The sequence below is a fragment of the Phaseolus vulgaris genome, chromosome 9, assembly GCF_000499845.2.
Source record: "Phaseolus vulgaris cultivar G19833 chromosome 9, P. vulgaris v2.0, whole genome shotgun sequence".
Classification (NCBI taxonomy): domain Eukaryota; kingdom Viridiplantae; phylum Streptophyta; class Magnoliopsida; order Fabales; family Fabaceae; genus Phaseolus; species Phaseolus vulgaris.
Window position 1 is genome coordinate 19,967,905 of NC_023751.2, and position 15,632 is coordinate 19,983,536.

General features: G+C 32.5%; 1 protein-coding gene and 1 pseudogene across 1 annotated transcript; both read left to right on the forward strand.

Annotated features, from left to right (window-relative positions):
- Window positions 1–6,318: 6,318 nt before the first annotated feature.
- LOC137820262 (wall-associated receptor kinase 2-like) lies at window positions 6,319–9,150 on the forward strand (annotated as a pseudogene).
- Window positions 9,151–10,446: 1,296 nt separating this feature from the next.
- On the forward strand, window positions 10,447–14,091 carry LOC137820261 (putative wall-associated receptor kinase-like 16). The gene is given in 4 exon segments (XM_068624236.1): window positions 10,447–11,307; window positions 11,310–11,366; window positions 12,576–12,758; window positions 12,847–14,091. Coding segments are annotated over 4 exon segments (2,244 nt in total). The 5' UTR covers window positions 10,447–10,493; the 3' UTR covers window positions 14,037–14,091.
- Window positions 14,092–15,632: the final 1,541 nt, after the last annotated feature.

Sequence of the window (15,632 nt, forward strand, 5' to 3'; positions counted from 1 at the left end):
CGTAAAACAATTTTCAGATACATTATTGATAATAATAAATAAATGATGAATTAAACTAATTTTTACCGGTAATTAACTTACATTTACTTACAAAAAGGATTGAATAATTTTATAAAGTTAATAAGGTATATTAACTTATTTTGTATTCAGAAGAGTTTAAGTCTATATCCACTTGATTAAATAGATTTTGGTAAAAAAATAAATTTTAAACTAAACTCAATCTTAAAAATGTAGTTTGTAGTTTGTAAGGAGAGAATTATCCTCATATATTCACATTATCTCTAATTGAGATTTCGATCATTTTAATAAGTTTCATTATCTTATTCATAAATTTTAGGACGAATAGTTTTATAAGAAACTTTTCATGTGTAAGAAGATATAAAATAAATATTTAATTACTTCACAACATTTTTTTTCTCCTGTATTCATCTGTGGACGATGATATTTCATTCTCAGTTGAAGGATCCTGCATACATTTGGGTGAATTTTCACCTTATTTTGATTTCGTTACATGGAAATCGGAATTAAAATGACAAAATATATAGAAACATAGAGAACTAGCAATGACACGATAGGCCATATGTATACCCATGGGAAGGACCCTATAGAGGATAGGATAAGAAGACGACTACTGACAAACAGCAGCAAATTTTTGATAATTTGTCAGCTGGATGATAACGAAAGACAAATCACTGTCTTTTTTTCTTTGGGGGATTGATAAGTTAGGGTTTGGATTGATTTTTAAAGGGGCTTGGTTGGTAGGGGACTCCCTCACCTGAAGGCCACCTTCTTAACAAGAATATAGAAAACATCATACTTCCATGGACCACTTTGCATATGCATTTACATGTACAATAATTGTAAGGAAAAGACAAAAAGTGACATCAGTAATTGGAGGGCATGATGCCTTTTTCAATAGGGCCCATAGGTTGTACATAGTAATGGAGGGTCAAAGATCTTTGTTACGGTTTTACATGCCTCCATCATATATACCTTTGAAGAGAAAACTCATGCGATATTATGACTATGATAGATCATGGACTCAATTGTGATGGCTAAGGATCAATATAACGTCCCCAGTGTGATTAATCAACGTTTTCGATTTTGTCGTCAACAATGTAACTCATTGTGTTTTGTGAGTTGAACCACCTAATTAAAGTACAAATTTGGTTGTAACTTGTTAACTCCTGATTCTTAACAACATCTTGCTGATTTATGGCTTTAGCACAAATCCTTACAAGTCTTACGTCTTTGGAGATCACGAAAGTCTAAACATCTTCAACCATCACTCTCTTTTATTTCTCTACTGTATATTGAGTGCTGCACAAAATGTGTAGAATACATGGCTGGTTAAGGATACACCTTGGTAGGATATGCAAATTTTTTGTAATAGACAATTGCTTGGACAGGATTGAGTTATAAGTAGTCCATTTTTGTTATAAAATGATTGAACTATTCCTTAAATATTTTAAATCTTTTCAATTTATCTTATGTTTTGTTGATAATCAATGTCTTCAATGTTTATGCTTTAGTGTTTTTGGAACATTGATTAACATATTTTTTTTATAGGCAAGTCTGGCAATAAGAAAATCTCACATAGAGACCCAAATATTCTGTCTCTGAAATCAATATTTTTCGTCTCTCCGTTGATTTATATGGTATAAATTACTCTAATAAGTTAAATGTAATAATGCACAGAAATATAGGTTTAGAGGGACCTGCTTTTATTCTTTGATTTTTATGATACATTTGACAGGAGGCAGTAAAAGTATAATGGATTTGGTATAATCTAGATTTGTTTAAAAGAAACAGTTCACTCCGTACTGAATTTAATTTTAAAACCAGATCAATTTTTGTTAGAACCAGTTTAGTTTTAAACGAATTCAGTTAGATTCAACCATAAAAAAGTTCGGTTTGAACTGTTTTTTTCGCAACCCTAGCTAAATCATCATGAGAACAAAGGCCTGACATGGAATCTATAGTAATGAAGATCACCAAGCAAGTAAAAACACATGCACAAAAAGAAAGCAAGGGATAAAACAGCCAAAAGTAAAAAACAAAGCAACATAAAACATCTAAGTAACAAACACGAAACTAATTACCAAATTTTAGAAACTCAATGAAATCAAAACTACTGCATTGAGACCTGCAAGTTAGAGAGAAAAATATTTCTTAGTAAAATAGAGTACAAGTTAGTATGTGTTGGCTCAAACAGAATCATAATTAGGGGTTTCAAACTCTCGTGTTCTATGGTTCTATTAGGAATCTTGGACAAGAAAAAGAATAAATATTCACCCTCAACTCTCGTATTTATCCTCGAGTTCTGCAATTTCTATTAGGGAGTTTCTAACTCTAACATGCCAAAGTTCGAAAGCATAATGGTTAAAACATTAAGACAAACAACTAAGTAAGAGAAAACCCCTCCACTTGGTCCACGCAATTGCGTCTTGTTGATAAGTTATATTTATTATTTGATTTTAGTTAAAAAAATTAAATAAAAGAAGATATATGGTTAGCCTAGTCGATGATATAGTCGTTGTTAGGCATGTGTTAGCGACCGACACAAATTTTGTGTCTGATTTTAGCGTCGTTTTGCGTCGGTCTGAATCAACGTAAAATTATTAATAAATGTCAGCTTCCTCTTCTCGCTACTATAAGAAAATTATGAAATAGAAACTAATTTTAGAGACAAAAAATAATTAGTTGTTATAGTGACTAAATTAGAAACCATTTTAGAGACTAAATTTTTTTTGGTTTTTAAATTAGTTTCTATTATTATTAAATGGTTTCTAAACTGGTATCTAATTAGCAACCAAAGTTTTTGCTACCAAATTTAGAAACTAAACAATTGGTAGTTAAAACCTTGGTAGCTAATTAGATACCAATTTAGAAACCATTTAACAATAATAAAAACTAATTTAGAAACCATTTTTTTTAGTTTCTAAAATGGTCTCTAATTTATTTACTATAGCAAATATTTATTTTTGGTTTTTAAAATTGATTTCTATTTCATGTTATTCTTGTAGCGCGCGATCATTCTTCCCCAAAATAAAAAATTCCCGAAGTTCAAAACCTAATTTTTTCTTTCTGTGCAACTCCCTCCCTCTGCCGCTTCTTCTCTATGACGCCACTTCCCTAGTCGCTCCCTCTGCTCTGTCACTTCGTTAGTCCCTCCCTTCTCTCTGTCGCTTCCTCTCCATGACATGTTCTCCTATCTTGCAACTTCCATCTTTCTTTTCTTTTGATCTCACAACAATAAACAAATAACTTATGTATTTATTTTTTCCTTTCATTTCCATTTATTGTCTCAGGCGAAACTTTATATTGAAGTTTCAGTTTCGATTGTTAAATAAATTGTTTTGGTTTAATCAATTTTTTAGATCAACATCTGTTAAAATTGTAGTTTGAACCAGGTTAGATTAAAATTTGGCGACTAGATATAAATTTTTTTAGTGAAATAGGTTGATTATTTCTTATACTATGAGTGTGAGAGAAGAAGTTAACTGATGACTTATTTAATTCTTACTCACTCACTAGAAGAGTGTTATGTGGGCGCAACAAATATTTTTTTTACCAGCTCTTAGGCGTCGGCCTAGTTCACACAGTTTTTCGTCACTAATTTGCATCGGCTTGGCCATGCAAATTGCGTTGGTTTTATGTCGGTTCCCCCCACACACACAAATTACGTTTGTTTTACATCGGCTTAGCCCATGCAAATTGCGTCCATTGTACGCCGACTTGGTCCATGCAAATTGCATCCTCTCATTTGTCGACGAAAAATTCACTTTGCTTCCATGACTTTTTGGTCCACTATTTGGCCCACGCATGACCGATGTTTTATCATCAATTTTTGTTACTTTAATTTTAATTTAAAATTAAAATTACAAATTAAAAATTAAAAATAAAAATTGAAAATTTGAAAATAAAAACTCACCTCTAAGTGAGAATGGAGGAGTTGTGGCCGTGGAACAAAAGCAATGTGGTACGACTATGGACATGCAACAACAGAAGGATTTGTGGCACCGAAGAGGAAAAGTAGTGGCTGCGGAGAAGAAAGAAATTTTTGAAGGGGTGCTGAACGAAGAGTAGCAAATGAAGTTGGGGGCAAATGAACAACAGTGGTGTAAGACAAAGGAGCATAATGGAGAAGAAAGAGTAGTAGCGTGAATGAGCAGTGATGTAAGACAAAGGAGCATAATGGAGAAGAAAGAGTAGTAGCGTGAATGAGCAGTGAAGCGCGAGCTTGAAAATATATTAAAAATTATATATTACATCGGTTCTTAGTAATAAATATATATATATATATATTTACTCATAATGATACATATTACACAGATTGGGTCATCCAACCGTGTAATATATGTTGTCAAAAATTAAATTAGGCACCATATATTATACCGATTTGAAGACCCGACCGATGTAATATATCATACTCATAATATTTTTTTTTAAACGTAAATGAGAGCATGATATATAACACCAGTTGAGTTATCTAACTGGTGTAATATACACTTGCTAGAAAAAAAAAATTTTAAAATATTTAAGTGTTGGCAGAATATATTACACCGATTAGTCTGCGTCATTCAACTCGTGTAATATGTATAAAATATTTAAAAAAAATCTCACCATATTTTTTTGTTTGCACCAGATCTCGTTTGACCGCCTATAAAGTCATTATAAAATGTCTTTTTTATACTGGTGTTTCTTGAATAAAGAGGACTTCTAGAGACAATGTTTCATTTGTTATTAAAACCTCACATATCTCAATCATCTCAAGTGCCCGAAGTGCAAGGTCTAGGGGAGCCATGGTATGACCCAATCAATTGTGACAACTTGTCAGAGGCAAGTCAGAAACAGTTTTATTTTATTTTGACATAGTGAAACTGTTAATGGTCAGAGAATGAAATTTACTTACATACTAAAATTGGAAATTCATTCCCATTTCTCGTCAATTCCGTAAATGGAGCAAAATCTCTTAAAAAACAATTGGCATGGAATGCCAACATATCTTTTTCTATGAGCCCAAACATTTTTCTCTCGTGTATTGGACCGTAAGACGAACCCAACTTAGACAGAAAAGCAACTGAACTGGCCAATTACCTTAACTACTTGGGGCTGCTTCTTCCTACACCTCCATACCTTCTTGTGTCACCCCATAAGTTTTTTGTATTCCAAAAATACTCTTTTTAATATTCTGGATTACATAATCCGGAAGTTTTTTTCTAGATCCAGATTTAGCTTTCGGATTATGTAATCTAGAAGTCTTTTATGATTAGCTTCGGGATTACATAATCCAGAAGTTTTTTTCTAGATCCAAAATTAGCTTCCGGATTATGTAATCTGAAAGTCTTTTTTTTCAAATGTGTGATTAGCTTCCAAATTACATAATCCGGAAGTCTTTTCTAAATATGAGATTGAATTCCGGATTATGTAATCCGGAATATCTCCAGATTACATAATCCATAGGCTTATTATTTCAAATCCAAGGGGTGGAAAAAAAGGATAAAACAGTATTTTCATATTTAGCATGGGGGTGGCACAAGAAGGTATGGAGGTGTAGGAATAAAGAGTCACTACTTGGATCCTAGAATTCATTCTTTTTCCCTTTTAAGGCCAATATTTAAAAGACATATTTCTTCTGCCACCTCCATACACAACATGAAAATACATTTTTATTTTTCTTGTGTCACTCCTATAGAGTAGTTTCTGGATTAATCCGAAAACTCATTTGAAAAAAGACTTTCGGATTACATAATCCAGAAGTTAAATAAGACTTCCGGATTATGTAATCCGAAAGCTAATTAACAATTTGAAAAATGACTTCCGGATTACATAATCCAGAATATTATAGAGGAATATTTTTGGAAATTCAAAAATTTATGAAGGTGAGAGAAGAAGGTATGGAGGTGCAGAAAGAATAAGTCTGTTTAAAATAGCAACGGCCTTGAAAATTTCATAGGACAACGGAACAATAGAAGATTTCAACATTGCCTTTACCATATTACCAAAGGATATTCAACTTCTCGAATGACCTTTACTGACTCCAAAATACATTAGAGAAAAATTTCAACCCCTGTCCCCCTCTCTAGTCTTTTACCAATATAAAAACTTAGCACAAACTTTCTCAAATCACTAATACAGAAGTTATCAATCCACAACAGTGATTCTTCTACATAGTAGTTATGTAAAATAGAATTGTAGGTCCAATTGAAGCCTAGCTAAGAAGGTATCAAAGAGATTTATTCTCCCAAACCAAAAGACAAATCCAACTATTGTTAAAAAAAGTAGCAATTGAAGCTTGACTTCTATAGCCTGAAGTTTGAGCAATTCAAAATTCTTGGCCGTGTCAGCTATTACTTAATCACAAAGTTCTTGTTGATGAATTGGATGCAGCAATGGCTCCAGCACGAGACAATACAATAGTTGTGCTAGTTGCTTGCTTTGTAATGATCTCAGCAGCGTCCCAAACAATTCGCCCTAGCTGCCAACATAAATGTGGAACCGTTAACATTCCGTACCCATTTGGTACAAGGGAGGACTGTTACTTGAACAGCAACTTTTATGTTGCTTGTAACACAAGTCACAAGCCTCCCAAACTATTTCTGTGGAATGTGACAAAAAATATTGAGATCTTAGAGGTGTTATTGAATGGTCATTTGCGGGTAAAATCCCCTGTAGCTTACGTCTGCTATGATGAAAAGGGTGTGCTAGTGGATTCGGGGAATTCATCTATGACTTTACAAGCATTCCCTTTCTCCTACACCCAAAACAAGTTCGTTGGAGTTGGATGCGACACCCTCTCAACCATCAATGCAACAATTGGGAAAAACTACTCTGCTGGAGGGTGTTTTTCAATTTGTAGTAGTGTAGAAAGTTCAACCAGTGGATCCCAGTTTGGCATTGGTTTCTGCCAAACCTCTATCCCAAAAAACATTTTGGAATATCAAGCTCGTGTCATGAAATCAAATATGCTGCATAGGAATATGAATATTCCTTGTAGCTACTCTCTGTTGGTGGAAGAAGACTCTTTCAAGTTTTCCACGGATGACTTCATCAAACTGCAGAAGAGAAGAACAGTTCCCACAGTGCTTGACTGGGCTGTTGGGAATCTAACATGTGAAGAAGCTAAGAATAATTTGACTAGTTATGTTTGCCAAGAAAATAGCGTATGCATTGATTCTCAAAATGGACGCGGGTACCTCTGCGGATGCTTTGAAGGTTACGTGGGAAATGCATACCTTCATGGTGGATGCCATGGTATGGATTATGTTCCCACACTAAATGTGATTTGTTTGCTTGATAAAGGAATGAAATATTAACTTCTTTTTTACCTATTTCTTCACTAGATATTGACGAGTGTGCTGATCCGAGTCTAAATGACTGTTCAGACATTTGCATTAACCTACCAGGGAGCTATAATTGTTCCTGTCCCAAGGCCAGGAAGTACCTGGGAGATGGCAGAAAAAGAGGAAGTGGCTGTGTCTCGAATCTACAACGTGTGGTTAACGAGATTGTGATAGGTACGCATTACTTGTTTGGTTTGCAAAATAGTACTCAGTGAAAACAAGTTAACATGACAAATACAAAAGAAAAGCAAGGCATGTGAAAAAAGTGCATTTTGCTCCATTATTTTTAAGATCTTTGATCTGTTTGATTTTATTTTTCTTTTCACTTGTAGTCTATTGCTTTTTCTTTTTTGCTTGCTTTGAAGCTAAAAATTTTGGAGTTTTGCAACTTTATGTCAGTACATATTCCATAGGGGAAATCTTGATTCACAGCTCTTGAAATCTTAGAAATAGAAGTGATATTTGTTTGCAAATAGATAGTATGTAGTGTAATGATTAGTATCCGCTACCGAAAAGAAAGTTCGAGGAAAGGTGACCCTTAAATTAAAGTAATTCGAAGATAAACGTGAATGACATGCTTGCAAAACCATAACAAAATTAAAGACTGATCCAACAAGCAACTTTGTCAATGTAGGTGTTAGAGATCCCACATCGACTAGAGATTAGAGCCTTTCATTGTATATAAGTGGGTACAAACCTTCCCATTGAGCCGGTTTTATGGGGTTGAATTAAGCTTAAAGTCCACCTCCTAATAGTAGGAACTGGCATAGGCCTTGTGCTGTTGTTATTTGGTAGTGGCTGGCTATACCACGTGTTTGGTAAAAGAAAACGGGTGAGTCTCACAGCAAGATATTTTAAGAGTAATGGTGGCCTAATGTTACAGCAGCAAATTTCAAAGATGGAGGGATCATTCGAGATAGCTAAAATATTTACTGCAAGAGAGCTAAAGAAAGCCACTGAAAACTTTCACGAAAGCAGAATCATTGGCAGAGGAGGATACGGCACAGTTTATAAGGGGATTCTTCCAAATGACCAAGTTGTTGCAATAAAAAAATCAAAACTAGTAGATCACAGCCAAATTGAACAATTTGTCAATGAAGTGGTTGTACTTTCCCAAATTAACCACAGAAATGTGGTCAAACTCCTAGGTTGCTGTCTAGAGACAGAAATGTCTAGATGACAAATACACAACTAAGGTTTCTGACTTTGGAACCTCTAGCTTGGTTCCACGTGACAAGTGTCAGTTGACAACATTGGTTCAGGGAACTCTTGGGTACCTTGACCCTGAATACTTTCAGACCAGTCAACTAACTGAGAAAAGCGATGTGTATAGCTTTGGTGTTGTACTTGCTGAGTTGCTTACTGGAAGAAGGGCACTTTCTTTTGACATGCCAGAGGAGAAGAGGAATTTGGCGTTGTATTTTCTTTCGGCTGTGAAGAATGATTGCTTGTTCCAAATTGTTGAGGATTGTGTCAATGAGGGAAATAGTGAGCAAGTGAAGGAAGTTTCTAACATTGCTCAATGGTGCTTGAGGCTTAGAGGTGAGGAAAGACCTGGCATGAAGGAAGTCGCTATGGAATTGGGAAGTCTCAAAACGATGACAACAACTTCATTGATTAATGTCACATCAAATGGAGCAGAATATGTTATTGGTGAAAGATCAGGTTCAGCAGAAAGAGACACTGCTAATTGTCACTATACTTATGCTAAATGTGCTGGGCCTGAGGATGATGCCATTTGCAACGATGTGATGTCACCGTTATGGGATGGTAGATGAAGTGTGCTTGCTTGGAGGTACTTTGTCTATGGACCAATTCGAAGATTCAATATATACATATCAAAGTTTTTTAATTTCATCATGCTTGAGTTCTGCATCAAAAGTAATAAGGTATTGTTGATGAGTCTTATTTTCAGAAACGTTAGAAAGTGGTTTGACAAAAACTATAATGTACCATTTAATGTTCTGCCACCATTGTTCAGATTATTACTAATGAAAATGTTTTCCCGTTTGGAAATTTGAATGGAAATATCATTTCCAACTAAGCAACGCTTGCTCTCTCAAAACATTCTCCTAACACTTTTCCTAGTACGATTTATAAAGAAACCAATTACTGTATTCAAAAGAAAAAATCGACATAATCAAAGGTGAAAAATTCAGTAGTTTTTCCATATTGCGATTTTAAATTAACTGATTGGCTTAACTGTTAAAAGGAATATAAGTCTTCAATAAATGAATAAAGTTGAAGAGAATTTGTGTTTAGGAGGCTATTACTTTGAAATATCCGGACTGAGATATCAACCATTGTTTGAATGAGCTTTGGACCTTTCTCCTCTTTAGGATTCGTAGTCTGAACCAGTTGTTATGAATCTTAAAGGTTGCTCACATCTTGGTGAAAATTCCATGCAAAGCTTGTAAATATTCTTGAGTGACGTCTATTTCTTCAACATCCATCTATTTTCATCCTCTGTTTCCTTTCTTTTACCTTTTATCCAGCATTTCAATTTAAGATAACCGATTCATGAAAGATTTCAATTCTCCTTTAATACCTTTCAATATATGAAATTTATTTTGTTGGTACGTTTACAAGTTACTTATTAACTCGGTTATCTTATCTAAAAATTGTCAGTTTTTCTTTAAAAAAAATAACTTCATAGAATTATAGTCAATGTTGCTTACAAATGAACCGCGAATAGAATATATTTACAAGAATTTTTATAATTATTAATAAAATTTACTCGATATATTTAATTATATATACATACATATAATAAATGTGCGAAAGGTAAAAATATATAGTAAAATAAGAACTAAATATATATGTACAAATTATTAGATAATTATATTAACTGTGTTTTAACAGAAACCTTCTTTCATCGGTTCATGCCTCCCAGAGCCGGCTGTCCGGCTCTTAGCTACCAAATCGACACAATCAAGGTATTTTAAAATTGTACATTTAAAAAAAAATGCACAAATTAGGAGGGCGGAAATAGAATAAAGAAAGAAAAAATATGCTGAGAAAAACAAAGTAAAACAATTAAAATGAGAAAAAAAAGATGAAAAATAAAAATATTCTATAGAATCATTGATATATTAAAATTGTATGGGCATGCAACCACCAGTAGAATAGACTTGAAAAAGAAAAGGCATGTCAGTGCACTCTAAGCAGCTGCTACTGCAGGTGCTTCTTGTTGCCCTCCTTATTGCAAAAACTAAAACTCAAGCAATACCAAACCCAAACTGTTCATCAAAGTGTGGCGATGTCACCATTCCCTTCCCCTTCGGCATGTCCGACACTTGTTCCTTAGACACCTCTTTTCTCCTCACTTGCAACCAAACGTCTCCTTCATCACACACCCTTTTCCTGCCACAAACCAATATAACTGTGCTTAACATCTCACTCGACGGCCACATGCAAATTTCATGGCCTGTGGCCAGCGACTGCTACGCCGACAGAGGCAAACTCGTGAGGGAATCATTTCAAGACCTAAACCTCACAACTTTTCAAGTCTCTTCCAACAGAAACAGGTTGACTGTAATTGGGTGTGACACGTTTGGAATAGTGGTGGGAAGCGATTTGGAGGGAAAGAACTACACCATGGGATGCATTTCCTTGTGCAACAGGCTCCAAGACATCCAAACAAACGGGACTTGTTCCGGCACCGGTTGTTGCGAGACTTCGATCCCACGCGGGTTGTCGAGTTTCTCCTACGGTTCTGGGAGTTTGTTCAACCACACGGACGTAATGGAGTTCAACCCGTGCGGGTATGCGTTCCTGGTGGAAGATGGGGCCTACAATTTCTCCTCCACGGACCTCGTCAAGTTCGACAAAACCACGTTCCCCGTGGTGGTGGATTGGGCGGTTAAGAACCAAACGTGCGTAGAAGCTAAGAAAGAGGCTTCCAGTTACGCGTGCAAGGCAGAGAACAGTGATTGTTTCCATTCAGTTGAGGGATCTGGTTACTTTGCAGCTGCTCAAATGGTTTCCAGGGAAACCCTTATCTTCTTCATGGTTGTCAAGGTATTACTACTATCTTTATCTACCTATTTACCATTCATTAAATTATCTATTTTGATTCATTAATAAAAATAATGAGAAACTCATTAATAAAAATAATGAGAAACTCATTAATAAAGCTAAATAAAATAAAGATTTTAATATATTCTAATAAATAGTAACAAATATAAAAAATACTGCTACTTTCACTTTCTTATTTTATTTTCATGAGATTTAAGCAACTAAGTAAAAAGTAATGACTAAAAGGTAAATAATACAGAACCCATATTTTTCATATAAAATTACACAAGAGTGTATACATCTATAGGTTGTCAATCTGAAAATTGTTTTTTCATACTTTTCTTTTCACTTTTACTTAAAAAAATCATTAAATAAAAATTAAAAAAATTATTAATATTTAAAATAGTTTATATTATTAAACTAGTTTTTAAATTAATATTTAATTAACTACCAAACTTTAGAATTTAAGATAGTTAATATAAATAGTTTTGTTAGTCTTTCTAATTTAATTAATGATTTTTTTATTTAATAATTTTTTTTGTAGTGTTTATATACATATATATATATTCCGAATTATGATATGATAGTTTTCTTTAAAAATTACGGCAACGTTTTATCATTTAGGAATTCCTTTATTTTGTTTTAATATTTAATAAATTAATTTCATTGAAATGAATAATTAAAATAAAGCTTGAATATGTTATTCTTAAAAAAAACATTTTAAATATTAAATTAAATAACTCCATGTAAGCTCTAGTACCCGCCAACTAACTTGTTATTATTAGCTTTTGTTTCATTCCTTTCTGTATGTATTATGAAGTGTAAAATATAATTATATAAATAAAAAATTAAAATGGTTTACGTTATTTAGTATTTTTTAAGCAGCTAATTAAATTCGTTTGCACTTTAAAAAAAATATAACTTTGGTCTTTGTATTCTATCGCATGATTGAGATTTTTTTTAAAAAAATTTTATCTCTTTATTTTAGCCAAGTGTGCTCTAAATTAATATATACTTTAATTTATATGAAAAATATTTTTAATTAATATGGTGCTCATTGTTATTTCTGTCTCACTTATAATTACTTGAACTCGTAAATGAACAAATAAATAGAAACAAGTTTTTTTTCTTAAAACTGGAGAAAAAGTGTAAGGTGAAAGTACACAATAAAAGAATAATGAATGAATGCATAATTGAGTCGTTATCCTGTAGATGTTAATGAATGCATGGGATCCAACGATTGCGTAGATGGGGCCAAATGCAGTAACTCTCCTGGTGGTTATAACTGTTTGTGCCCAAAAGGATTTGAAGGAGATGGACAAAAATATGGAACAAGATGCACTCACAAATCTACCATCAACTCAAGGAAAGAAATCATACTCATAATTGCTTTGAGTGAGTATATATGCTGAAATTACAATAAATTTTATCCTTAATTATCTAAGAACATATATATAATATTGCATCTTGTGTACTTATACAGGTGTGAGTGTAAGCCTAGTGGCACTACTTGTGGGAAGCTTTTATGTGCATTGGGCATCAAAGAAAAGAAAGATCATTGAACTTAAAGAACAATTTTTTCAACAAAATGGTGGTCTTTTCTTACAACAACACATAATCAAGCATAAAGGATCAATTGAAACGGCTAAAGTCTTCACTGTAGAGGAGCTAAAAGACGCCACCGACAACTTTGATGAAGGCAAGATCCTTGGCCAAGGTGGTCAAGGAACAGTTTACAAAGGAGTATTGCTGGACAATAGAACTGTGGCAATTAAGAAGTCTAAAATCAGTGATCCAAATCAGATTGAGCAATTCATTAACGAGGTGATTGTGCTTTCCCAAATCAATCATAGGAATGTGGTAAAACTCTTGGGTTGTTGTTTGGAGACACAAGTTCCCATGCTTGTTTATGAATTCATTCCCAATGGTACTATTTATGAGCACCTTCATGATCATAATTGTTCTCTAAAACTTACATGGAAAACAAGGTTGAGAATAGCAACAGAAACAGCTGGGGCCATGGCTTATTTGCACTCTGCTACTTCTACACCAATCATACACAGAGATGTGAAAACTACAAATATTCTTCTTGATCATAATCTCATTGCAAAGGTTTCTGATTTTGGAGCATCAAGGATTTTCCCCCTTGATCAATCTCAACTAACCACTCTGGTGCAGGGAACATTAGGGTATCTTGATCCAGAATACTTTCATACAAGCCAATTGACAGAGAAGAGTGATGTCTATAGTTTTGGGGTTGTCCTTGCAGAGCTACTAACAGGGAAGAAGGCACTTTCATTTGATAGGCCAGAGGCTAATAGAAACCTTGCAGTGTACTTTGTTTCTTCAATGAAAACAGGCCAATTACATAACATTGTGGACAACCATATACTGCATGATGCAAATGTTGAGCAACTAACAGAAGTTGCCAATGTTGCAAATCGATGTTTAAAGGTGAAAGGAGAGGAAAGACCCACCATGAAAGAAGTGGCAATGGAACTTGAGGGACTTCAAATTATGGGAAAGCACAAATGGGAAAGTGTTAGTTCATCTTCAGAAGAGACCGAAAACTTCCTAAACTCGGCACCATCCATTCTTAGTGTTGAAAGTGGCATTAATTCAGGCTTTGATAGCTTAAACCAGATTTCTACGTCTTTGGGGGGTGGAAGATGATTAGTTGATAGTAATTGTGGTATTATTTTAAAGGACAAGTTTTTTCTCACTTAGAATTAGGTGATAATACATGTCTAATGTCTAAATTGAGAATAACAAGTATCCCAAGTAAATCAATTTAGATTTTTTTTTCACTTTAAACTACAAATAAGATGCTTTAAGGCATGAGTAATGATAGATTCACTTTCTTAAGTGACATTTACATTTATTTGATGATAAATATATTATTATTTTATTTGAAAACTTTATCTATATATATTAATTTCTATTAGAAAATATAATACTTTATTATTAAAAGGAGTTGTAAAATCGAAGTGAGAAAAAAAGTTAGTGTAAAAAGACTTTTTTTTTATGCTGAGACCGTAATATCAAATGAAAAATAATATTTTACAATTTTTGTATATAATTTTTTATTTGATGAATTTAAAAATAAATATATGATAAAAATAATATAATTAAGTAATATGAAATGATATTAAAATAATAATATTAGAAGTTGGAATATAATTATATAAAAAAATATGAAATTCTAAATGTATCATTACTTAAATATGATTTACCACTTCAATCCATTCAATTTGTTCTAGCCAAAATATTCAACTTGTCATTCCAATAAGTTAAAGCATTTATAAAATCATACCAAACCAATTAAGAGTTGAATCCATAACAAATTCAAAGTTATGAATCGATGTAGCAACGACTGAATAAAGCTACTTTCAGCCGTAGGAAGCTAAAGGGTAATATATGATTTACCAATTCATATGCTTAAATTTAAGATAATAACAATTTTTATTATATGTTCTTGATTCTCCTTACACTTATATAAATATTTCAAAGTTGTAAAGTACTTGAAGAGAGAAACATAATTACAAATAAACACAAGAGAGTTTTGTAAGGTGTGTTATGTAATAGAAGGGTACTATGTAATTAATTGAGAGTTATTTTGTGACAGTTATTTATCAATGGATTGAATTCTTTCTTCAATTTTTTTATCATTATTCTTCTATTTCTCCAATAAATGGGATCAGAATTTCGGTTGAGATTTTGAAGAAAAAGAGTATTAAGAGAAATCAGGCTAAAGTGAGAAATGAGTGATCACATAAGTACAGAATATATTTTAGAGATTAATTTAAAATATATAATATTAATAACTAAAATTTTAATACCAAATTTAAATATTAATTTAAAAATTATTTTATAAATTTTTATTAATAATAGAAACTATTTTAAATAAAATATTTTTTTAATCTTTAAAATGGTCTTTAATTTAATCAAAATAAATAATTATTTTAATTCCTAAAATTAATTTTATTTAATATATTATTATAATTATAAATATTAAAAGGACATAAATTTTAATAATATATTTTTGTCCAAAAAACATAAATTTCATTTATAGAATAAAATTTATATAGACATATCATTTTATCTCATTTTACAACTAACTAATTTATTTGTTAGTTTACTAAATATTTCTAATCAAATAACAATTTCGAATTTACAAAGTAGGAACTTATTAACTATTAATTAACATAATAGTTTTGATTATTTGATTTTTAATGCTAAATAAAAGTGTGAGATTTTTATTTATTTATT